General features: G+C 35.9%; 1 protein-coding gene across 1 annotated transcript in view; it reads left to right on the top strand.

The window, feature by feature from the left end:
• Positions 1 to 22,506, top strand: part of sorcs3a (sortilin related VPS10 domain containing receptor 3a) — a 169,213-nt gene that overhangs the window by 128,193 nt on the left and 18,514 nt on the right. Inside the window, exons 6-18 of the mRNA XM_023798977.2 lie at positions 1,597 to 1,661; positions 2,446 to 2,564; positions 4,582 to 4,671; positions 7,704 to 7,883; positions 11,538 to 11,684; positions 12,862 to 12,964; positions 13,284 to 13,360; positions 13,566 to 13,657; positions 14,905 to 15,012; positions 15,225 to 15,342; positions 15,957 to 16,090; positions 19,679 to 19,792; positions 19,962 to 20,133. Coding sequence (XP_023654745.1) covers positions 1,597 to 1,661; positions 2,446 to 2,564; positions 4,582 to 4,671; positions 7,704 to 7,883; positions 11,538 to 11,684; positions 12,862 to 12,964; positions 13,284 to 13,360; positions 13,566 to 13,657; positions 14,905 to 15,012; positions 15,225 to 15,342; positions 15,957 to 16,090; positions 19,679 to 19,792; positions 19,962 to 20,133 — 1,519 coding nt within the window. The remainder of the gene's footprint in view (positions 1 to 1,596; positions 1,662 to 2,445; positions 2,565 to 4,581; positions 4,672 to 7,703; positions 7,884 to 11,537; positions 11,685 to 12,861; positions 12,965 to 13,283; positions 13,361 to 13,565; positions 13,658 to 14,904; positions 15,013 to 15,224; positions 15,343 to 15,956; positions 16,091 to 19,678; positions 19,793 to 19,961; positions 20,134 to 22,506) is intronic.

The raw sequence follows: 22,506 nt of genomic DNA on the forward strand, positions 1-22,506 counted from the left end.
CAGCCAAATCAAAAGGTAATGTCTACTTTCTGGCAGTTTTATTTTTTTATCCATTGACTTTGTTGCATTGGGATCAAGTAAAGCAGCAATTTGTTTTACATCTTGTTACACATACCTGTATACTTACAGACAATTTACCCAGTATGCCTAGCAGCAAGAACAACTAGCCAATTGTTGCTAGTGCCTGGAAACTATGTGGCCAATTATTGTCAATGAGCTACAAACTCAGAAAACAAATTCTGAAAGCACATGCAAAATGAAAAAAACGCTGCAAATTTGCTCACAAAACAACAGAAGTTTCCAGAGGACTGTGAAACCAGACATACCATTACGGCTGAGTGGTATATCGAATGTTTACAGTATATCGATATATTTTCAGAACAAGATAGAGGATTACACAGTACCATTTATAACTATATACTTTTTTGCGTGTTAAAATTAGGGCTCTACTAAAGTTTTTTAATAGAGGCCAATAGTATTCCCTTCTTGTTTTACGCAAAATGAAAGCTTTTTTGTTGTGACATTTTCACAGAATCCCAGAATTCACCGCTTAAATCAAACCATTCAGTTAGCATCTCACAGGGACGTTTATGGAGGGGAAAGGCAAGGAATTATTGATATATTTCACAAGTGGTTTTGATTTAAAGTTGAGCATTTAGCATACTTCATAGAAAATATTGTGTATCGCTAGTCTGCCTAAAAATGCTGAGATGTTTTTGGTCCATATCGCCCAACCCTATGGACCATACAGGGGAGATGGGGACATGCAGTTTCACAAGCCCCAAAATAATTGAGATCTATGTTGTTGTTTTTTTTTGTTAGCTGACTATGACTATGTTTACATGCGATAACTCGATTAAAATGTTTACATGTGTTTTTAATGGCCCTATTATGTAGCTAGTCATGTAAACGCAGTTATCGGGATATTAAAAACACATGTTAGGACATGTAGGTACCAACATTATACTGTTTTATTTTTTAAGGGCTGTCCCTATGCTACTACTTAATCTTAGATGTGCCTCTCGTATTACATGGTTTTGTAACAAATTTGTCTGCTAGTTAGTCTATGCTACTGCTGTGCTTTATGAAACACATAAGGGTTTCTTTCGGTATGGTGAAGATATCTGGAGACATGGAGATTAAATACAGCGTCATAGTCTTTCTATTTCATTTCTTCAACATTCCCTTTCATTTACGTTTATGTCGCGTTGAAAGAATGCTTAATAAAGGTGGTGGAGGTTTTAATCACGCCCTAATTATAATCCAAAAGGTAGACAATAAGGCACTATGAATTATGACCCCTAAGAACTCCTTCAAATTGAAAGTGTCACATAAGATGAATAAGCATATACCCTATGCAATATCATATCACACAGGAGAATAGCACTTCTGCTGTTTTTGTTTTCATTAAACGCTAATGTAATGCAATCGTTGATTGTGGTTAATAATCAACAATCAAAAGTTTTGACAACTAAATTAGTGTCAGCAGCATACAGGGCTTTTCTGTTTCTAATTCCATGTAGAAAGAAAGTTTATTGTATAATTTGATTATTCTTATGAAATTATAATTGGTTTACCTGCTCTGTCACAACATAGGGCAGTAATAGGTTTGGACAAGGAGTTAGACCTGATTCACATGGAAGCCCACACAGCCAATGGACGTGAGTATTTCTTACTTTCTTCACTTTTAGTGGACCAGATGTCTTGTCCCTAGAGTATAGTTCTGGATTAGTTTACTAATAAATGCTACACATTGTGTTTGATTAAAAGAGCTTTCGTTTGATCTGTGTAATGAAGTTAATGTCCTTGCCATGATTACGCAATGCCATTGTTATAAAGGCATGCTGTAGGTAAGATATTTATTTCTTAGTGATGTTTGCAAAATATCAGGAGGTACATTTCAAATTAAAATGCAGACAGACAAAGTTATGAGCACAAAGGGCATTACTACAATTTCTTGCTCATGTATAATCATCTATATGTGTGAAAATGAAATTAACGGTCTGCCCCAGGTTATCCCAACTCCATGAAAACACATTGTTTCAGACTGGTATAATGTTCAATCTATTGCTTAATACCTTAAACTGTAATTTAAACTCTGATGGATATGTTGCTTGTCAAATCTATAGTATTGTTATCATTGATGCAATTCAACTTATATTCTAGCGCAAGGTAAGTACATACAAATTTGGAAGGTACTGAATATCTTAAACTGGAAGATACAGTAGGTGCAAAAGTGCACGCCATTTTCTTAAGTTTAAAAAGCAATGTTATGCAGTATTTTATATTTTAATTTTAGTTAGGTTACCAAAAACAGCTAAACACTAACTGAACTGAGTAGAGCAGACTTTTTAAAATTATGTTAAATTTGTTTTAAATAACTTGTATCAAAGCTGTGCATTTACAGTACCCAGCCACAAGATCACAGTTTTTAATCATTTTTAGGGGCACAATATGTAACATGCAAGGTTCAAGGATGCTCTGACTCAAGCAGAAATGATCCTTTCCCTGGATATATTGACACGAGTTCCCTTGTAGTTCAGGATGACTACATGTTCATTCAGGTACGTGCATCGATTTATCTCTGTTTGACAGAATATTATGTAATGTGACTGCAAAATATTTTTTGAAATTGTAATTTGTTTATGGAGTATTATTTAGATACACATTTCCTACTGAGTGCCAAAATATCTATTTTAAATAAATGCATCACACTACAGATCTATGATAAACTGATCTAATTATAGTAATTATACTAGGCATTCGCCTTTAAAGGTCAATATAGCCGCAAGCTTGAAGGAAGTAATCTAACACTTTTGTGGTAAACAGTCTGATAAGCTTTTCTTAATTCTTTGATTGTGCATAATTATACCTGTCCTGTATTCAGATTGACTGCTGTTGCAGAGATTGCCTTTGTATTGCAAATGATATACGACAAGTGAAATTGCTCTTAAATGACACGCAGAGGTTTCTGATTCTCGTCAGATCCGTCTTCATTGATCCTGACAATTTGATACCCATTTTATGTGATTCCCATAATATGCCAAAGGTTTTAATATAGTAGCTTTACATTTGGCATTTAAAAATGAATAGACAGCAATGATACTTTGGCTTTACAAGCCTGTAAAAAACATGTCTACCTTACCGTTTATTAAATGCCTGTATACATTCATTTTGGATTGAACATTGTGCGGCACTAAAATATTTTATGTGCTCTGGGAGAAACTTTACTCATGCATAGATTATTCCTTATGTTTGCATGAAATAAGGCATGATAACTATTCCTGCACAATACAGAAACCTGCTAAGGTGAATTGGAATTGCCAAATTGTCCATGGGTGTGAATGTGTGTGTGAATGGAGCAACATGTGATAGGATGGTGCCCTGTGCTGGGTTGTTCCCTGTCTTCGCCCCTTGGTGTCCGAAATTCACTCTGCACCCCCATGACTCTGAATAGGGCAAGCGGGTAGAGAGAATGGATGTATTTATTAACAGTTATTTTATTCTGTTTGGTAAACAGAAATTGCTTATTATATTAGTTAATTAGCATTTAGTTTGCTTCTAATTGGTCAGTATGATACCACACTCAATTTCTTATGTACAGATTTTGCAGAAACTTATTTTAAAGTTTATTTGAGAATGAGAAATTTAAGTTTAAAAGCAGGGATTCTGGTTTGGAAATGAAGATTTTAGTCCACCTTACTTATATTTAATATTTAGAAATTTGACTATGAAGATCTTTACGTATTCAGACGGCTAAAGTGTAAGAATCTGGTAAATTATAAAAAATACAACCTACACAAAAAATGGTCTGTTCACCTCAGGGGCACTTTTAGAATTCGACCCTACGGGGGGGACCCAGCATCCGCTAGGGTTGCCACTATCAATCTAAAGAAATTCGGACACTGTGTCCCCTATGTCCCCCAGTGGGGATGGGGTGGTAGACCGTTAAATTTATAAGAGGTGTGTCTATAGTCACAAAGGGTTCACCTCTATGTTGTTTTGTTTTGTTACTTGTTGATTTACGATTGTTAGTGAACACAGGGTGACAGTCACTAAAAGATGTCTATTGGGAAAACATCACGATATTAATTGCTAATAATATATTGATTGGTTCACTCAGGCTTCAGATTGAGGGGGTGGCAAGAATTTGCTTAACTGTTGTGTATTTTGCCGTTAGACTTTTGAGTCACAAAATGATTATTCTAGGTAAAGGGTTCTAGAAATATATTCTAAATATATTGTGAAAATGACTTATATAAAAGTGGGTATTATGCTATCCAGATACACATAATAAACAGAAGCTGAGTTTTTTTTGCCTGTTTTCATTCTTCAATAACTTTGTTTACATAAATAAATCAGTGTATTGTGGAACTAATGTAAGTCACCTGAGTTACACAGTATTATTGTTTTTTTATCAGTATTATAAGTGATTTTTTATCATATAATTCCTGTATTGTAATGACTTAATGAAATTAGATGTATTAATGGTTTTTATGTATGAGTACAATGGGTCGAGTGAAAACTATTCATTTGGATGGATGCATACTAATACAAATTAATCTCTATTGCTATTTTCAGGTTACAACATCGGGACGAGCGAGTTATTATGTATCATATCAGAGAGAACCATTTATGAAGATCAAACTACCTAAATATTCCCTTCCAAAAGTAAGCATAACTGAGTAGAAATTCTACACGTTTATTATACTGATGCAGCTTGAATATACTGCATTATGTATATTCCGGCTGGGGCAGCATGTGGCACAGTGGGCTGTGCCCGTCATCAGAAGGTCACCAGTTCAAACCCAGCCTCAGCACATCTGCAGCTCCTTGAGCAAGGCCCTTAACCCCCAACTCCATGGGCGCCACAACTGGTGGCTGCCCTTCAGAGACAGCTTACTCTGCAAAGAGCAAGTTGGAGGAGACATAAAGGGATCAATAAAGTATCAATTATTATTAAGTTGCATTATTGAAAAACTTTTATTCCCAGGTCATTATCCTGACATGACATAATTTTCAGGAATTGACATACTGGTACGCAAGCATGCATCTGCGGTATATAGGTTAAAATGTACAGTAATCTCTTGTTGTAGCAGTACAGATGCTTATAAAATAAGTATGCTATGTTATGATGAGAAATTACTGTGCATTTTAACCTAAATACCACAAATGTGTGTTGTGTATCAGTTATTTCAGTCCCTGATTAAATTACATGTATGCTGTAATGTATGCTGTTTCCTTTCTTTATGAAAGAGACCTTTTATATCCTTGCCTTTGAAATTAATTTTCAAATTAAGACTATATTAGCCTGCCTCATTTGTGATTTATTATCTCATAACAGGTTAGAGGCTGGTTTCTGTAATGCAATAGATAGCAATAATATTGTAAAATGTTTAGATACTTAAAAACCTTGAATGGTTTGATTTTCATGGCTTACTTCTTATAGCAGCAGTTGTCTGAATACTTAGAAAGACGGCAGGTGATGTTCACAGCAATGGATTTGTAACTGGTTACTGTTTTCTCATTGTAGTGAATTATACACCAAGAGAGCTTGTGCGTATTTTATAGCATTTTCTAACACTGAACCTATTTCAGGTCACAGTCTGCAATAGTCGTGTCAATGTCAGAGGAACTTGTGTCATCTAGAGTTGAGTCACAGGGACTTCAGCAAATAACACTCGACCATCCATCATGCTGAATTGAGTCAATATAAGAGTCACCATCTGTCTAACCAGTACATTAAGCTTGTTCTTTTTGTTGTTTTGTGAAGCAATCATATTTTTTTTACAGAAAAGTCTTGATGATGGATACATATCTATCTAGGTGTAGTTATGGTTTTAACAATAAATACAGAAAAGATGTCAGCAAGATATCAGAATGAATACTGTATAAATATGAATATCAGTAGCACTATTTCCCTCTACAATCCAAAGACATGTGGTTTAGCTGAACCGATTTCTTTAAAATGTACAAAAATGTATTCTTGTGTACCTTGCAATGGACTGATAGCCTGTACCCTCCCCTGCAGTTCCTATTCATACACTCAAGGCTTACAATAACCAGAGAAGCTATTATGGAAGATAAATGGATATGATTTAAATTCCAGATTCTTTGCACACACACACACACACAGATTTGTAATTATATCTTTGTGGGGACTCTCCATTCATTTCTATGGGGAAAACTCAAATCCCGTCAATGACGACCTTAACCCATATCCAGCATTTTTAGTTTTTTTTTACTGCAAAGAGGGTTCCAGCTCAGTGTTGGGTTGCCATGAGGGTTCGGGATAATGCTACTGTTTTAATACATCTGGCATTAGTATTAGGGTTACAGCTCGGTGTGGCAATAGGCCTGAAGCTGCCATTAGTTGCAAAGGTTGGGTATAGGTTTAGTTTTAGCATAAGGGGTAGGGCTAGGGTTAGGGTTAGGTTATGGTTGAGATTAGGGTTAAAGCTAGGGGTCGGGTTTCATTTGGAATTTAGTGTTGGCATTAGTAATTACCTAATAAATCATGCAAAAAAAAAATCAGATCCATGTTGTTAAAATCATAGCAGGTCAATCAATAGCTTAATGTTTATGATTTTCATGTACGACAAGGTTTCAATTATGTCCCGAGTTTATTGTATTATGCTTATTTTAATGAACTATGTCCTATGCTTATATTAACATAACTAAATATTTGTTCACTCCCTGAGGCTCAGGTTTTACTTGTAATCTTGACCTTAAAATATTAACGTAAATGAAATGCTTCCATGAGGTGACTTACTGATTTTACAGTATCTTCTTTTAGGTGTTTTCATCACTTCTGGTGTTTCATACTTATTATCTATGCACATAGGAATACCACAGAAGGTTACAGTTAGGTGAGAAAGCCCCGCAAGCTATTTTTAAAAGCAAGCTTTGAATTCCACATTATGTTGATTTTGTCCATTTGATGAGAAATGGTAATCAACATAGCTGTTCAATAAAAATACACCTGTCGCCTCTCAAAACAAAATAAGGCCGCTGCAGTGAAGCTACTAGCCGACAAACAGCTGCTCTCGATTATCAGAGGGTGTACTATTTTTAGGAAGCCATGCATCATATTTGATTGAAGCCCATTGTTTCAAGTGCAATTACTACATGGTCAGGCCTCATATGTATGCATAATGTCTGTGTAATTTGTTAGTCTTTACAGCAAACCTTGGTAGAGGTTCAAAATCAACAGTGTAGAAAAATCAATCAGGTCTCATTGAGTGTTACTAATGGTTTGTGTGATGCATGTTGACCTGCATGGTAACTATAATACAGAATTGTATATAGTATATATATATATAGGTAAAATAACTAAACGATATAAATATAAAACACAGAAATATGACAAATCACAAATTACTCCTTCCAATCACTGAAACTGGGTAGTAAATATCGTGTATATATCAGGGACATTTTTTTGTGATTGACGGGCAAATCTAAAGAAGAAAACAGCATACCAAAGTCTCAAAAACATTATGCAGTCGGAATTGAGAGAATTAGTGAGAGAAATATTGATTCTTTTCATTATACAGTTTTCTTTGAAATATTTTTGTGTCACTTTGAACATTATTTTTAATTAAAAGAGTATACAAAAATAAAATGTACATGTTTATAACAGAACCTCAATACTAATTGACTTAGCTAGGGTATACGATGCATAACGAATCTGTTTTCTTTGACAGGACATGCACATTATTAGCACAGATGAGAACCAGGTTTTTGCAGCAGTGCAGGAGTGGAATCAGAATGACACATATAATCTATATATATCTGACACACGTGGAATCTACTTTACCCTGGCCCTGGAGAATCTTAAAACCACCCGAGGACTTGAGGGAAACATTATGATCGACTTTTATGAGGTATGTGTCCATAAGGAAATATGCATTCATTCTTGGTTTAGTTGGGTGCGATGTTTTCCATTTGCCACATAAACATTCAATAAAGAAACAATTTTACCGCTCTACAAATAAGGTTTCTTATTCGTAAGAAACCTTAGTTGTAGAAATAAGGGAAATCTATCGAGATTTAACAGAAGCTTTAGTCAAGATCCATTGTTTTGCAGAGGAGACACCGTATGATAAAAGGATTGACATAAACAACATATTTCAGTGTTTTACAGAACATAGCATAATCATTCATATGATCCTTTGGGACAATGCGGAAGTTGGCCTATCTTGGAAATATACTGAGTAATATTATTATTATGTAATCAGTACAATAATATTAACATAAACTAGTACAGGAAAATTACCATAATATGTTGACATGAAGCCAAATGCTATTTGTTTATGCTTTTCAGTATAAAATAAAGTTGTAAATTTTGAAAATGGATGTACAGACAACAATAAGTGACTGAAAGACATTCATCCATCCTTCAAATGCTTATCCAGTACAAGGTCACAGAGGGCACCAGCTACAAGGCAGGGGAACGCCCAGCAGTGCATACACACACAAACGATTGGGAATTTAGAAATCTCATTTAGCCTAACTGTGTCCCTGCACTGCAAAAATTAACTGGACTGCACCTGTATTTTTATGATTAAAATACAGTAATATGATTAAAATACAATGATATAATCCTAATTGGGAATTCTGGCTAATCCCCTTTTTCTTACAGGTGATATAATTCTCTTTCCCAGTTTTGTTTACATACGTCCTTTTTCAAATAAGGCAGGAGAGAAGGACTGCCTTTAGCTGTCCTTGTGGAACAAACACATGAAAGTCAAAAACACTTTCCACAAGAGGTACATCTTAATATTGCAGTGAGGTTTTTTTTGTATTTTATATATATATATATATATATATATATATATATGAGGCTCCCAGGAAAGAGTTCCCCAGTTGTATTGTTTTTTGGAAACAGAGGAAAGAATGCATTTACCTTGAATGTAAGAGCTGTTTTTCATTCAACAATATAGTAAACATTGGATCCGCAACTACAGCAAAGCTCTCTGCCCATCAGTTGCTGGGTTTCAATGAGACTTATGTTCATAATAGCAATAAGTGGCCGAAAGGCAGGGGACACCATGGATGAGGTTCCAGTTCATCACTAGGCACATCCTCAAACATGCAGATACGCACTACGGGCAATATGGGATTCAGACTGACCTGAAATGCATATTAAGGTTGTGGGAGGATACCAGAATGCAGGGATCGAAAACCCATGCTGGTGCAGACCTGGACTTCCCTGGCAAAATATTGGCAAAATAATGGAATTTTAATCTCTGTGTATTCATTTTACTTTAAGATTAAACGTGTAATCTATCTTACTAATTGGACAACACCACATTGCTTCATAGCAGTTACTTTCACCAACAAATACTTTAATGTTCCCTTTAGATCAGGATAAATAGAGCCCATAGATGCCCAGTAACGACATACTTCACTGGAAGACTATGTAGGTTTCATATATGCTTTTCCAAAATGGAGGATAGACAAAATCTTATTGGTGAATATGCTCCGATTACATGTTTTCGAAGCCTAAATGGACGCTGTGCTTCACTGGGACTCTAAGAGAGCTTCGTACACAGTTTTTTGGCTTGGCAAGATTGATTGGACAGCTTGCAGTCAGGTATTTAGACTCGCCTGGAAGCCAGGCTTCCCTGCATGGTGATTGGGAGACGTCTCAACAAGACAGGATGAACTACCAATAACATTAATGCTCGTCAGGTTTCACATGCTGTCGGCGATGTTGGCTCACAGTATTCATTCACTCTGTCACATGCGGGGGCACAGAAACATTTTAAAGCAACTTAGAGTGGAAGTTTATCATTTCGTATGTCATTGTTCACTATTGACATTTGTAAATATTGTACATAGAGTTATCATTAAGTTTTGAGTTTGTTTAATTTTCATCCCCAGTAATTTTAGCAGACTAGTTTGGGATTTTACTTGCTAGCTAAGCTGTTTGTGAGCTATTAGCCTGGAAGCAACACGACAGACACTGCAGCTAATGTTGTCGACTCCATTCTAAAGAAGCCCTTTGATGAAGGAAAGCAGAATTAATATAAGTATAGCTGACTGACTAAAATAATAAAAAAAGACATTTTTTTGTCCTACTGACAACTGTTGACAAAAAAAATCACCATCCACCACTGCCAGGGGTCCATATTGCTACCTACCTGTGCAACCATGATGACTATAATGAATTTGTGCTTTTATATTATTAAAAATTGAATTCCTGCATTACTTATGCTATCTCCAGCATTTTCAAAACAGTAGGGAATATGAATCTCTAATATCTCATACTGTAGTTCTTTTCCAAAATGTCTCCTTACCATAAATACATTGATTGATGGTTTCATGCGGCGTTGGTTTTTTGAGATGTGGCAGTGTGGTTCAGTAGAGCAGAGTGCGACACTTTGATACCTTACGATACTTTTGGTCAGCATTTAGAGTAACTGGTCCTTGTAGGAGCAATTTGAGATCTCTGTGCCCCTCTCAGCTCCCAGTGTCTTTGGAATAGACTGCTCCTTCTAGCCTTGGCATGGAAAACAAAGATCACTGGAGCCAAAATACTCTATAAAGCTTTCAAGTGCAGTTTTCAAGCCCTGGAGTATTTGGAAACAGAAAGCTAATAGACTCAAAGACATTGAAAGGGGGATTTTGAGTTAGTGCTTTGGGCAGGTTATTTATATTCATTTATAGTATTCCTATGCAATAAAGTGGCTAATTAATAAACGTGTCAATACAATTCTGTCTAAAAACTAACATGCGTGATGTCTTAAAAATACTCAAATACCAGCATTTAGTAAGCAGTGATGTACTTCTCCATATATTAAAATGTTCAGGTGTGCAGGTCCCATGTGAAACATTTAATTTTTGAATGGAAAATTAGTTTTATCTAAGTCATTTTTTTTTTTTTTTTTGGAAAAGTAAGCTTTTTACATATTTACAGATCGTTGTGGTATATTAGATCAGAATAAGATCATTATTCCATATTTGATGCACTGAAGGAAATAATTTCATGGCTATTATTATAAGAAGCTGTCATTTATCCTGTCAAATGATATTTTCCCATTTTGTCACACTGTAAAGGAATGTGGCTCTTTATATCTGCACCTATTTCAACTCTCAAAATAAGTCTGTGGATAGAATTTTGATGTTGGATTTATAAGAGTAATAAATAATGACCAATCTGAAGGACATACTGTATCGGTACACCTAAACAGGCTGTCTCATTAGGAATGTCCCTGCAGTCCATAGTTATTCTTTGACACTGTCAGCCACACTGACTATTAGTGCCTCTTAAATTGTGCTTTTAGAAAACCACTTCCTGAACTTTTACTGTCTGATGAATAACACATCTAGTTTTCCTGTAACATTGTCTTTTTATAAATACACATGGTGAATTTAGGCACTTTCAGCTGAATTACTTATTTTATTAAAGTACAAATTACACACAGGGAAGTAAAAAATTGTTACCAGGAAAATGATGGGATTTCAGGATTCATTGTGCTGCACGTTTACTCTACCTGTGGTTATCTTTATTTAGCTTTTTACATTTTTCCTAGGTAGCGGGGATAAAGGGAATGTTCATAGCCAACAGAAAGCTTGATAATCAGGTGAAGACATATATCACCTACAACAAAGGCAGAGACTGGCGTTTACTACAGGCCCCTGCTTCAGACCTGACAGGCCATGACATTCACTGCACTCTGGTAAGCAAGACCTAAAAGGCTAGACTTCATGCACATTATTTTCTGACGGCATTTGAAATGGAGAAAAAAATAAAAATGCTTATAGCCAAAAACATGTATATGATGAAGGAAAAAATGTTTTTTAGAACTCTTTAAAGCATTTGTCCACCTTTAAGGAAGACGTTCAACTTTTGTCATTAAATTTTTGGTATAATATGTATAAAATAAATAAATTAAGGGTTCAATTTGTTGTTGATAACAATAATAATAATAATAATGATGATAATATTAATAATAATAATAATATGGTACTCCTTTAGTGTGTGCTGTACTAGCTTTCGCGATCTACCACTGGGTGGTGCATAAATAAATACGTTCCGATGACACATACGATTTAGGGTATCGCTTTATATTAACTGCACATTGAGGACAAAGCTGAAGGAGAGATCAAAGTCATGTTGCTATTATGTTGGCTGAGCCGGTAGAGCGCACGTTAAAATGTGAACTGAGCCGGTAGAGCGCACGTTAAAATGTGAACTGAGCCGGTAGCGCGCACGTTAAAATGTGAACTGAGCCGGCAGAGCACGTGCTAAAGTGGCACCAATAATACTTTATTTTGAATATCTAGCATATTTTAAATTTTAGGTTTCACTTGTGCGAGGCACACAATTAATTCAGTCCATTATTTGGTTAATTGCTCTCCATACCTTCCTCTTACTCATTTTAATAACTAATTATTCAAATGTCATTGACATTCAGTAAGAAAATATGTTTAAATTGTGTTGTGTGCAATGTTCAGGCAATATCTGCTGATTTTTTTTCTCATTTTATTCATTTAAAAATTACATTATGCAGAAAGGACACATATCCCATTCAGAATGAATTATCAATTAAATGTTTGAGGTTGTTTTTTCTCCACTCCTAATCACATACTCATACAATACCACCCAAATTCCCATATCTACATTGTTGATAATATGTTAAATCTGTGTGATTTTGAAATGTCGACAGTTTACAATGGAAAATATTCTGCTATTAAGAAATTATTCAGCAGTTGTTGTTTAATATTTTGCTCAACATGATTTTCCCAATATATAATTGCTACCTGTAATATTTCTGACATTTAAGATTTGTTTTCATAAGTTATAAAATCTGTATGTTTTTTCACTCATTTTTATTCCCCCCCTTCCATCCACAGCCTTTCTGTTCCCTGCATTTACATTTGCAGATATCAGAAAATCCTTACACTTCTGGAAGTATTTTGAGCAAAAGTTCAGCACCAGGCATTATCGTGGCTACAGGTAATTAAGTAATTTCAGTTAATCCTGCCATTTTTAAAGAGTGTTTGATTACTGTTTTCGTGCTGTGACATGTTTTGTGAACAACCTCTGCATAAATGTTAGAACTGTGTGAATTGTATTTAGGTCTCAGAAATATTAAAAAATGGTATTTAATATGAAAAATAAGAACACTGTTTAACATGTTTATAAACATATTCTCCAAACACTGTAAAGTTACAGCTATTGTGCTTCTACCCCGTACACTCTTACTTTATATGAATATGTCCAGAATGATTACAAGTCATTGCAAAATGGTTATGCCCATACTCATTTCTGACAGGTAATATCGGCTCTGAGCTTTCATACAATAATGTTGGAATGTATATATCATCAGATGCTGGTAATAACTGGAGACAGGTAGGAAAAATCAGCTTTTAAAAAAAAAAAACAAACATAACATTTTTTTTATGAAATATACCAAATTCTTACCCTACTTTGTGTTTTTTAACTTTTTTGTTTAGTTGATCTTTTTCATTTTAATAATACAGCAATTAAAAGCAAGGAACTAGACAAATCCTACAAATGTTGTTACACTAAGTATGTTTCTACTCTTGACTTGTAGATTTTTGAGGAAGAGCATAGTGTTTGGTTTCTGGACAAAGGAGGTGCCCTGCTTGCAGTTAAGCAAGCAACAGTCCCTATCAGGCATCTGTGGTATGTTGCGATGTGGTCACTGTCAAGAACTTATTTTGTTCTGCATTTTATGATTGTTATCATGTTGGGAAATTGTAAAATCCAATATTTATTCTATAATACTGTTCTCCGCCGATAATGCATATTATTGAAGGTCATAAAGTGTAATACAGCAGGAATTATAATTTAACAACATAGCATGTAGAGTAGAATGTGGCTCAGTGGGATACGCCTCTATACCTGTGATCAGAAGCTTGCTGCTTCCAGCCCAACTTAGGCAAAATAGTCATATGTCTGTGGGCCCTTGGGCCCTTGGGGGTCCTGCTGCAGTTGGCCGCTCTTCACTGTGTCAGGAAGAGCAAGACAGGGCAGGCAAAAAGAGAACGTCCCCCCAGGGCTCAATAAAGTGTCCTTATTGTTATATTGAATTAATTTAATTATTTAAACAGTATTTAGCGGTATAAAAGCAACATTTTGAAGAGCCTAACACTCCTGCTTCAAATCCGATTTCATAAAACGTGAGCCCCCCAGCTTGGTTACTGTTCACAGTTCTTTGCCTTCGAACTCTAAATCTCCTCAGCACTTGAATGCTTTTGAAATTAGAGTTTATGAACTTGTGAAGTGTGACCTTGTGCCTTTCCTTCCATTTAACAATTTAAGCCCCATGACAGATGCTCAGAATGCATTTCTCTGAGAGACAAAAATATTTTCCACTACAAATACAACGCGGAACATTGGCATCAACCAAGTGCATGCTGTTACCTGCAGATACAGGTCTGCAGTACCAGGAAAGTCCATGCAATCTTCATATATTTCATCTTTGCCACGTCAAGTACATTGAAATTTCCACTCAGCAACTGATGGTGTTAAGCTGTCAGAATCAATGAATTGGTGCATGTTGGATGAAAGACATTGTATTCGTGGTAAAACATAAATAGTTTCTATTTTGGTTTGTTTTTATAATACTGTCAACTAAACTGCACCAAAACTCAACGGTCCCCCCTCAAATTGTCTGATTTTTTTTTCTCTTTTGAGAAACAGCCTTTATGTCTCTTGCTTTTGTCCTTTGATATTCCAAGGAAATGTTTTCTTTCAACAGAAGCTTGCTAATTAGATGAAATTGGAGTTTCTGATGTGTTCTACTGAAAGTATTAATTTTTACCAACGCCTGAACATCTTTCTACCTCCTACAATCACTATAAATGTCATATACGTTTTCTTTCCTGTCAGCAGGCTAGATTAATGCTTCTCTCCTTTGGTTCTAACAGGATCAGCTTTGATGAAGGCAGACAGTGGATTCGACATGGCTTTTCTTTGGTGCCTCTCTTTGTGGATGGAATTTTAGTGGAGCCAGGGACAGAAAATCAGATAATGACGTATGTAGCCAAAGATATAAAATTCTAGAGCTACTTTTCATAAAAGACATAATGATGAAACATATATTTTTGTGCAATTTTGCATATTAAAATAACAGATAATGTTCATTATGATTTGGTTTATTAGATATAGGGTGTTAAAATCTGTAATAGATGATGGCTTTAGATAAGTAGCTATTATTTGTTTTAATTTTTAATATTTATATCCAAAGGTTTTTTGGGCACTTTAGCCATCATTCTGAATGGCAGCTTATCAAAATCGACTATAAATCCATCTTCACTAGAAGATGCACTGAAGGGGACTACCAGACGTGGCATTTGCACAACCAGGTAATATGATGAATTTATTGGACAGATTATACAAAAGAAGAAGTTTGCATTAAGAATGAAATTCTATTTTTAATAAATTTCTTATTTAGTGACTTGCATAGTTTACCAGTTTGACCTAGACTACACATATCCATTCATATGTATTTATTACCAGTTTGACCAAGACAATGCATATCCATTCATATGTATTTATTACCAGTTTGACCAAGACAATGCATATCCATTCATATGTATTTATTACCAGTTTGACCAAGACAATGCATATCCATTCATATGTATTTATTACCAGTTTGACCAAGACAATGCATATCCATTCATATGTATTTATTACCAGTTTGACCTAGACTACGCATATCCATTCATATGTATTTATTACCAGTTTGACCAAGACAATGCATATCCATTCATATGTATTTATTACCAGTTTGACCTAGACTACGCATATCCATTCATATGTATTTATTACCAGTTTGACCTAGACTACACATATCCATTCATATGTATTTATTACCGGTTGCACCTAGACTACGCATATCCATTCATATGTGTTTATTACCGGTTTGACCTGGACTACACATATCCATTCATATGAATTTATTGTTGTATTTCGAAAGGGTGAACCTTGTGTAATGGGAGAGAAACAAATCTATATGAAGCGTAGACCAGGAAACCGATGCATGCTGGGAAAAGACTACTCCAGAATACTATCAGCTGAACCTTGCATCTGTAGAACCTATGATTTTGAATGGTAAGTTCCCACAATTAACCTAAAGGAAAAAGGTCAAACAAATGTGAAATAAAATAATATATATATATATATTTTTCGTTTTTAACATTATTGTGATTCTTTTCAATGTGCTGTTATGAAATCAGCCTGAGCCCAATACTCCACCTTCTTTGAAGTATGAGGAAGACTATCAGATTATCAGATAGTCCATTACATTACATTTATTTATATAGCACATGCTTTTGTCCAGAAAAGTAAAAGTGATGATTCAGATACTGTCCCTGGAGCAATTGGGGTTAAGGGCCTTGCTGAAGTGCTAAAGGCCCCCACAGTGACAACACTCCCCAGCCAAAAGATTTGAGCTGTCAGCCTTCTGATCTTATCTCACAGAGTCACATACTGTACCGCCCATTCATAATCCATAACTTTTAATGCACACTATAGAGGATATCAGAACAGGACCCATAAAACGGCGTCTGCTTTTAAAACTATATGCTAACTAGGACAAATTAGCTTGTTTGATCTTCTGAAACAGATGACAAGTTGATCAAATAGAGGCTGAAATATACATACACCGCCATCATTATGCATATTGATTTTCGTTTGCAATACGTCTAACAAATTGACATAAGCAGCTAAGTGGGAATGACTGCAGAATGCTGAAGATGAACAGCTTGAGCAAAGCAAGCTGTTAAGATGTTTCTTATATTTGATATTTATGTTTATTTTATGTTGTTTGTAGCTTTGACTAGTTCGTAGTAGCTTTGACTCCGCCCCATGAAAAACAATTTATTTTAGTTAAACATGTTATTAATCACTACACCATATTGTGTTGTTTGCTAAGAATCAATTAACTAAAAAAAATTACAATTAAAATTCACTTGCACAGTTCATATAATCTACCGCTTTATACGTGTATCTTCAAAACATTATATATGTTTTATATATATATATTTTATATATGTTTTTTATACTTGTTACGTTGGGTCAGACTGAACACCTACAATTAAGACTGGGCAGAAAACCCAAATGCTTTATTAATTATATTAACTGCTAAATAGCAGAATAATCAGTACAAACCAGGAGTGAGCAAACAGACATTGTGAGTCAGGTCATTGTCTGCCAAACAAGCCTGGTGTTTTGCCCGTTCCTTCCCCAGCTTTAGGGAAATGTTGCTGACAGTACTTGGGCCTCTGACAGACAAGGCCGTCCCTGTTCAAGACTGCTCAGCAGGTTGGGACCCTGCCTGTTATCGGAAGGTCGCCAGTTCAGATCCTGCGGTTGGCTGAGTGGTCTCACCGTTAGGCCTTTGAGCAAGGCCCATAACCCCTCCGATTGCTCCAGGGATCGTCTGACATTGCCTTCTCGAAACGTGTCACTTTGGATGAAAGCGTCTGTTAAATAAATACAATTCTTATATTGCATTGTCTTTCATGTCTTTGCTGTCTCCTTCCTCCCCCCACCTACCCCCCACAAGTGTAACATGAGAATTTCATAAAATGTAATAAATCTTGCACTCTTCTCAAGAATGAATTAATTAATGCATTTATATTAATTAATCTGCCAGTCTTACTGCATCTGGATGCACTAGAAATATGTCCTAGAAGGCAGCTTTGTATTCTCTTCATCAAATAAATTATTTTGTAAAAATCCAACATTATGAAGTTACACTGACAGCAACCCTTTTAAGGAAAAGTGGGTGATGGACAAATGGATTAAAATTACTAGTAAAATATGTTTATTTCTTTAATTTGCACTAAAAAGCTAGCCATTTTTAAAGCTTTGCTGATGCCGACTGTGGGTTAAAAAAGCAGAGGATGAATTTCTACATCTGTGGTAATACTGTGCAAGATGACGCACTGCTATGAATGAGAGATTAAAGATTTTTCTAATTCAGCATTATTATGCAAATGGATCAAATGAACGCCTGAAATAGCTGCAAATTCAGGACAGTACTTCAATATTTTGATTGTAATGGTGTTTGTACAAGGTCAAACAGCATGTGCGCAACTCCATTAGCTCCCAGAAGAGGTTGTTTTTATTGACATTTTCAGGAGACGATATATTCAACGAGCTGATTTATGTATGAGTCAGTCTGCAACCTTTGATGCACACATGGACGTGTGCAACATTGATTTACTTATGTTGTTAACAGTTTTAGTACCTATAATGTTTTAGAATTAACTTGCATGAAAAAAAGTTCTTATTTTGTCATAAAATTATGTAAAATTGTGAATATATTGCTGGAGTGGAAGGTGGTCAAAAGACAGATGCAGAGGCTTGGGATCAAAAGAAAGAAAGGAAATTATTACAAAATCAGGACACATTTGTCCAAAGCCAGACTAAAGTAAGATCACAGCATGAGGATGCCCCCCTCCTTAAAAAAGATAATGACTATTAAAATACAAAGAAATATTGCAAACTTAAAGTGTTACTTTCAAAACAGCTGAACAGGTACACACCTCATTTCCAAACCCAACAGACTGATCATTCTCTAACCTCAAAGAGGCAAACGACTGTAGCAGGGTCACCTGGATTTCATTACCTGAAGCATTTTTGGCCAGGGCATTAATCAATAGATCAGTATTTCCGGCAACCACCTTCCACTGCTCTACGTTTCCTACATGCTCACACAAACAGCACATTTCACTACATTAACTCTAGGTCTTACTCACATTGATGGAAGCAAAAAAAATACTTTATTATGTAATTTGGAATAAGTAAGATCCTCTTGACCTAATAACATAAGGCACTCAATTATATGAAAAAAATACATGAACTGTGCACAGTGAAAGTAACTAACAGAATCAACATTTCTTCCAATGTTCTGAAATAAACAGACGTTCACAGCACTTTGTCCAAAACCCTAATGAGATAATGGATGGCCAGTTGGCTGGTTAATTGTCAGCCTGTGCTGCTGACTGCCACCATCAGCATTAGTCTTTAGTGGCGGAACAAAAGATTGATTTGGAAATTTACAAGCATCTACAATATAGCAGTGAAAAATAATAATGACGTGTTTAGACGAAAAAAAGAACATTTTACATATATTTTACTGAAAATGTAAGACTCTTCAGTATGTGTTAAATAGATATAAAACGTGTCCATTCAGAGCCAAACTGATTTATTGTGTTTTTTTCTGTATTGTATCTTAGACCTTGTAGTGTAGGTGCATTTCATATTGTCAGAGAGGGAGTGAAACACTCCTACCTAGAATTGAACTTCTGTTGAAACAGGACTGTCACATATTTGTATTTTATCTAAGGAGTCCAGAGGTGCAGCCTGGAAGGCCTGCCAGTCCTCCACAGGGCACGTGCACACAGGCCGTCATACACTTTACAATTTAGAATTTAGATAGACCAGTTAGCGTAACTGCATGACTTTGGACTGTGGGTGGAATCCAGGCTACAGGGAGCCAAGAGTGGAAAGTGCAAATTCTTGACATGAAAAGAAGGGCTGGGATTCAAGCCCCCACCCCTTGAGATCTGCGGTTACAGCAAAAAAGCCAATGTGCCACCCTAAATATTTTAATCAATGAACAACAACAACAGCAGCAACAATAGCACAACAACAGTAATAATAATGATGGTCTTTCAATTTCTTTTGCAGTGATTATGGATATGAAAGCCACGGGGATGGAAAATGCCTCCCGGCATTTTGGTTTAATCCTTCCACAGTGACCAAAAGCTGCAGCTATGGGAGAAACTTCCTCAACAGCACTGGGTCAGAATTTTTCTCATCTACGATACCCTTTGTTCTATATCACCTCAGTGACAGAATAACTCTTTTTTTTTCCCATTGGGTGAACAATCCGAATAGCATTTTTATTATTTTTAACGCGCTAATGCATTGAACAAAAACATAAGTGGTATATTCCCTGTCCATTGGCCAGATACCGGAAAGTAGCATCCAATAACTGTACAAAGGGAGTGAAGGAAATATATACAGCCAAGAAGCAGCAATGCCCTAACTCAACTCCCAGAGGCCTTCAGCTGATCACTAATGACGGGAAGCTGACAGCTACCCTTGGTGCCAACGTTACGTTCCTTGTGCATCTTGAAGAGGTGAGTTTGTTTTGCCATTTGTTTTACTGGGAACTTAATTACCCAGAGCCACAGATAAGTCACACAGCTTTGTGTACAGCATCAGCACTACCCCAAGACTCAGTAATAAAATATATAATATAATCCCATTATATTAGGTTATTGCCAAGCTGTAGATTACAAATCTATAATAGCAAAATTAACTATGTGCGAAAACGGCATCTCAAAAGACTGAGACTACCCGCTTCTTAGCTAGGGAGAAATCGGTGAGAAGGAAAAAGTAAATCAAGTAAAAATTACAATGAAAAATGAAGACTGCTGTCTGATAAAAAAAATCTTTTAGTCGCTTCAGATGAAACTCAACACTTAAACCTGAAACACGGGTTATTAAGGAGATGGCAACTTAAGCACTTAAATTACACTGTATGCTGGTTCACGTTTGTCGTATAAAGTGACCTACTGTGCAGGTCACAGAATTTTACTGTGAGTGGCAATTAAAAAGGAAAAAAAGGATTCGCAGTTGGACGGAACAATCTTGAATGTCCCGTTTAATTATATAGATCACAGGCAAGAAAGCATATATAAATCACATGGTGTTCTAACTGAAATATTATCATAAATCCAACTCCTGCATGGGATAAAGGCATTCTCTTTAGAGTTTTCTCTTGATTTTTGACATTTACTGAATGGTAAATGAAGTTAAATTATGCAATCACCTGTGCTGTGTGACATTTCCATACGAAAGAGGTGAGAGGTGAAATTTCACAGACAAAGAAGACGTGTACGCTGTTGTAAAACAACATAAGCTTTATATTGCATAATTTTTGGATGGATATTGAATTTGTTACTTTTTGACCCATTTTTGCATTACTGATTAATGGTTGCTTAATAATTAAGTTAAATTTAAAATTTTATGTTACAAAACCCCTCAATATTTACCCAACACTGCAGGTAGATGTCACGAACTTTGGTAAACCACATTAGATTGTAATTTTGCAAGTTTTGTACACTTGCTTTGTATTGCACTAAAAATCCACAATTGCACATCCTTTAAATCTTTGTGCATGAGAACATTTAGGCCCAATCAACACAAAGTCAGCCTTGTAGTATAGTATTTAATATACACTAATAACTTTGCAGGTAATTATATAATCATCTTGCACAGATTAATGTACTTAGAATTGGCTGTACAAGGCCTGCACCATGAAAATTGGTTTCTAAGTACAGAGCTTCAAATTAGCTGAATAGATTCCTACTTCATTGTTTTAATTAATTAATATAGTCATGTACTGTTCATTTTGCTCGACTGGCATCTTGATTTTGATGACCACAGACTTGTGCCCAAAGTCTGTAACAGTCTCTACCCCCTCGTTCCCAACAACCTGGACAAGTATAAGCGCTTTGAAGATGGATGGATGTAAGAAGTTTCATTCTGGTGCCGGTGCACATTGTCTTTTCTTAAAAATGAGACAAACTGCAAATCACTCTAATTACATATTGCAATTAGTCATTGGGAATAAAAAAGAGTGTTTTTTGACTTCCATCATGAATGTTGTCTTCAAGGTGTGCAGGTTCACCCTCACCTGAGATTCAAAAGCCCTATAAAGGAAGTTTTTGGGGAGACCTTGCTTTGACCCTGGAAGGAGTATGGTACAGAATATTTCCAGGGCATGCTGTTCCCATATGATGTTGCAGCAGTCTGCATTAGATTCAGGGGAATATGTTTCAGTGATATTACAATATCACTCAGGCAGAGGTCTTTCATCACGCTTTGAGGTGTGTCTTTCCCTCTCTGGGTTCCTTCGTGGCAAAGTTGTCATATTACTGTGTGATGAGTTGAGGAAATGAGCCCCCATTCCTTTCATTAAGAAAGGGATTCTCAGATATGAAAAAACGATAAGGGGGGGGGGGGAGTGGGGGGCGGGTGGAGATGAAGAATCCTTGTGGAAGTGGACTTATGCATTTGGAAATCCTCCAGTTGAATTCAACTTTAATTTATATTCATGAAGCTTGATATGGTGGTATTTCTTGGGTGGGGAGAATGGTGATAAATATTTAATATGCTGTTAGGATTAAGAAGGGCAGTTTAAGAAAAATTTGCTAAGCAAGGCATTGAAAATGACTGGCCACTCTTATCTTATGGTTGTTTGCAAACATACCACTATGGCAGGCATGTGACATTTATTTTTATTTATATACAAACGAATTTTTACCACGACAAAATGAGGGTGGCACGCAGAAGATGTTAAGAATTTCAGGCCTTGTTGCATTTAAGAAGCCCCCCCCCCGCCCCCCCAAGCAACATTGCCGTTGTCTGGAATAACATTGTTCAGGTCAGCGCATTGTCACAGTACCGGAACCTTCCGCTTCCCAGACCTTTTTATCAGGATGGCA

Source organism: Paramormyrops kingsleyae, chromosome 20, assembly GCF_048594095.1.
Source record: "Paramormyrops kingsleyae isolate MSU_618 chromosome 20, PKINGS_0.4, whole genome shotgun sequence".
Taxonomy (NCBI): Eukaryota; Metazoa; Chordata; class Actinopteri; order Osteoglossiformes; family Mormyridae; genus Paramormyrops; species Paramormyrops kingsleyae.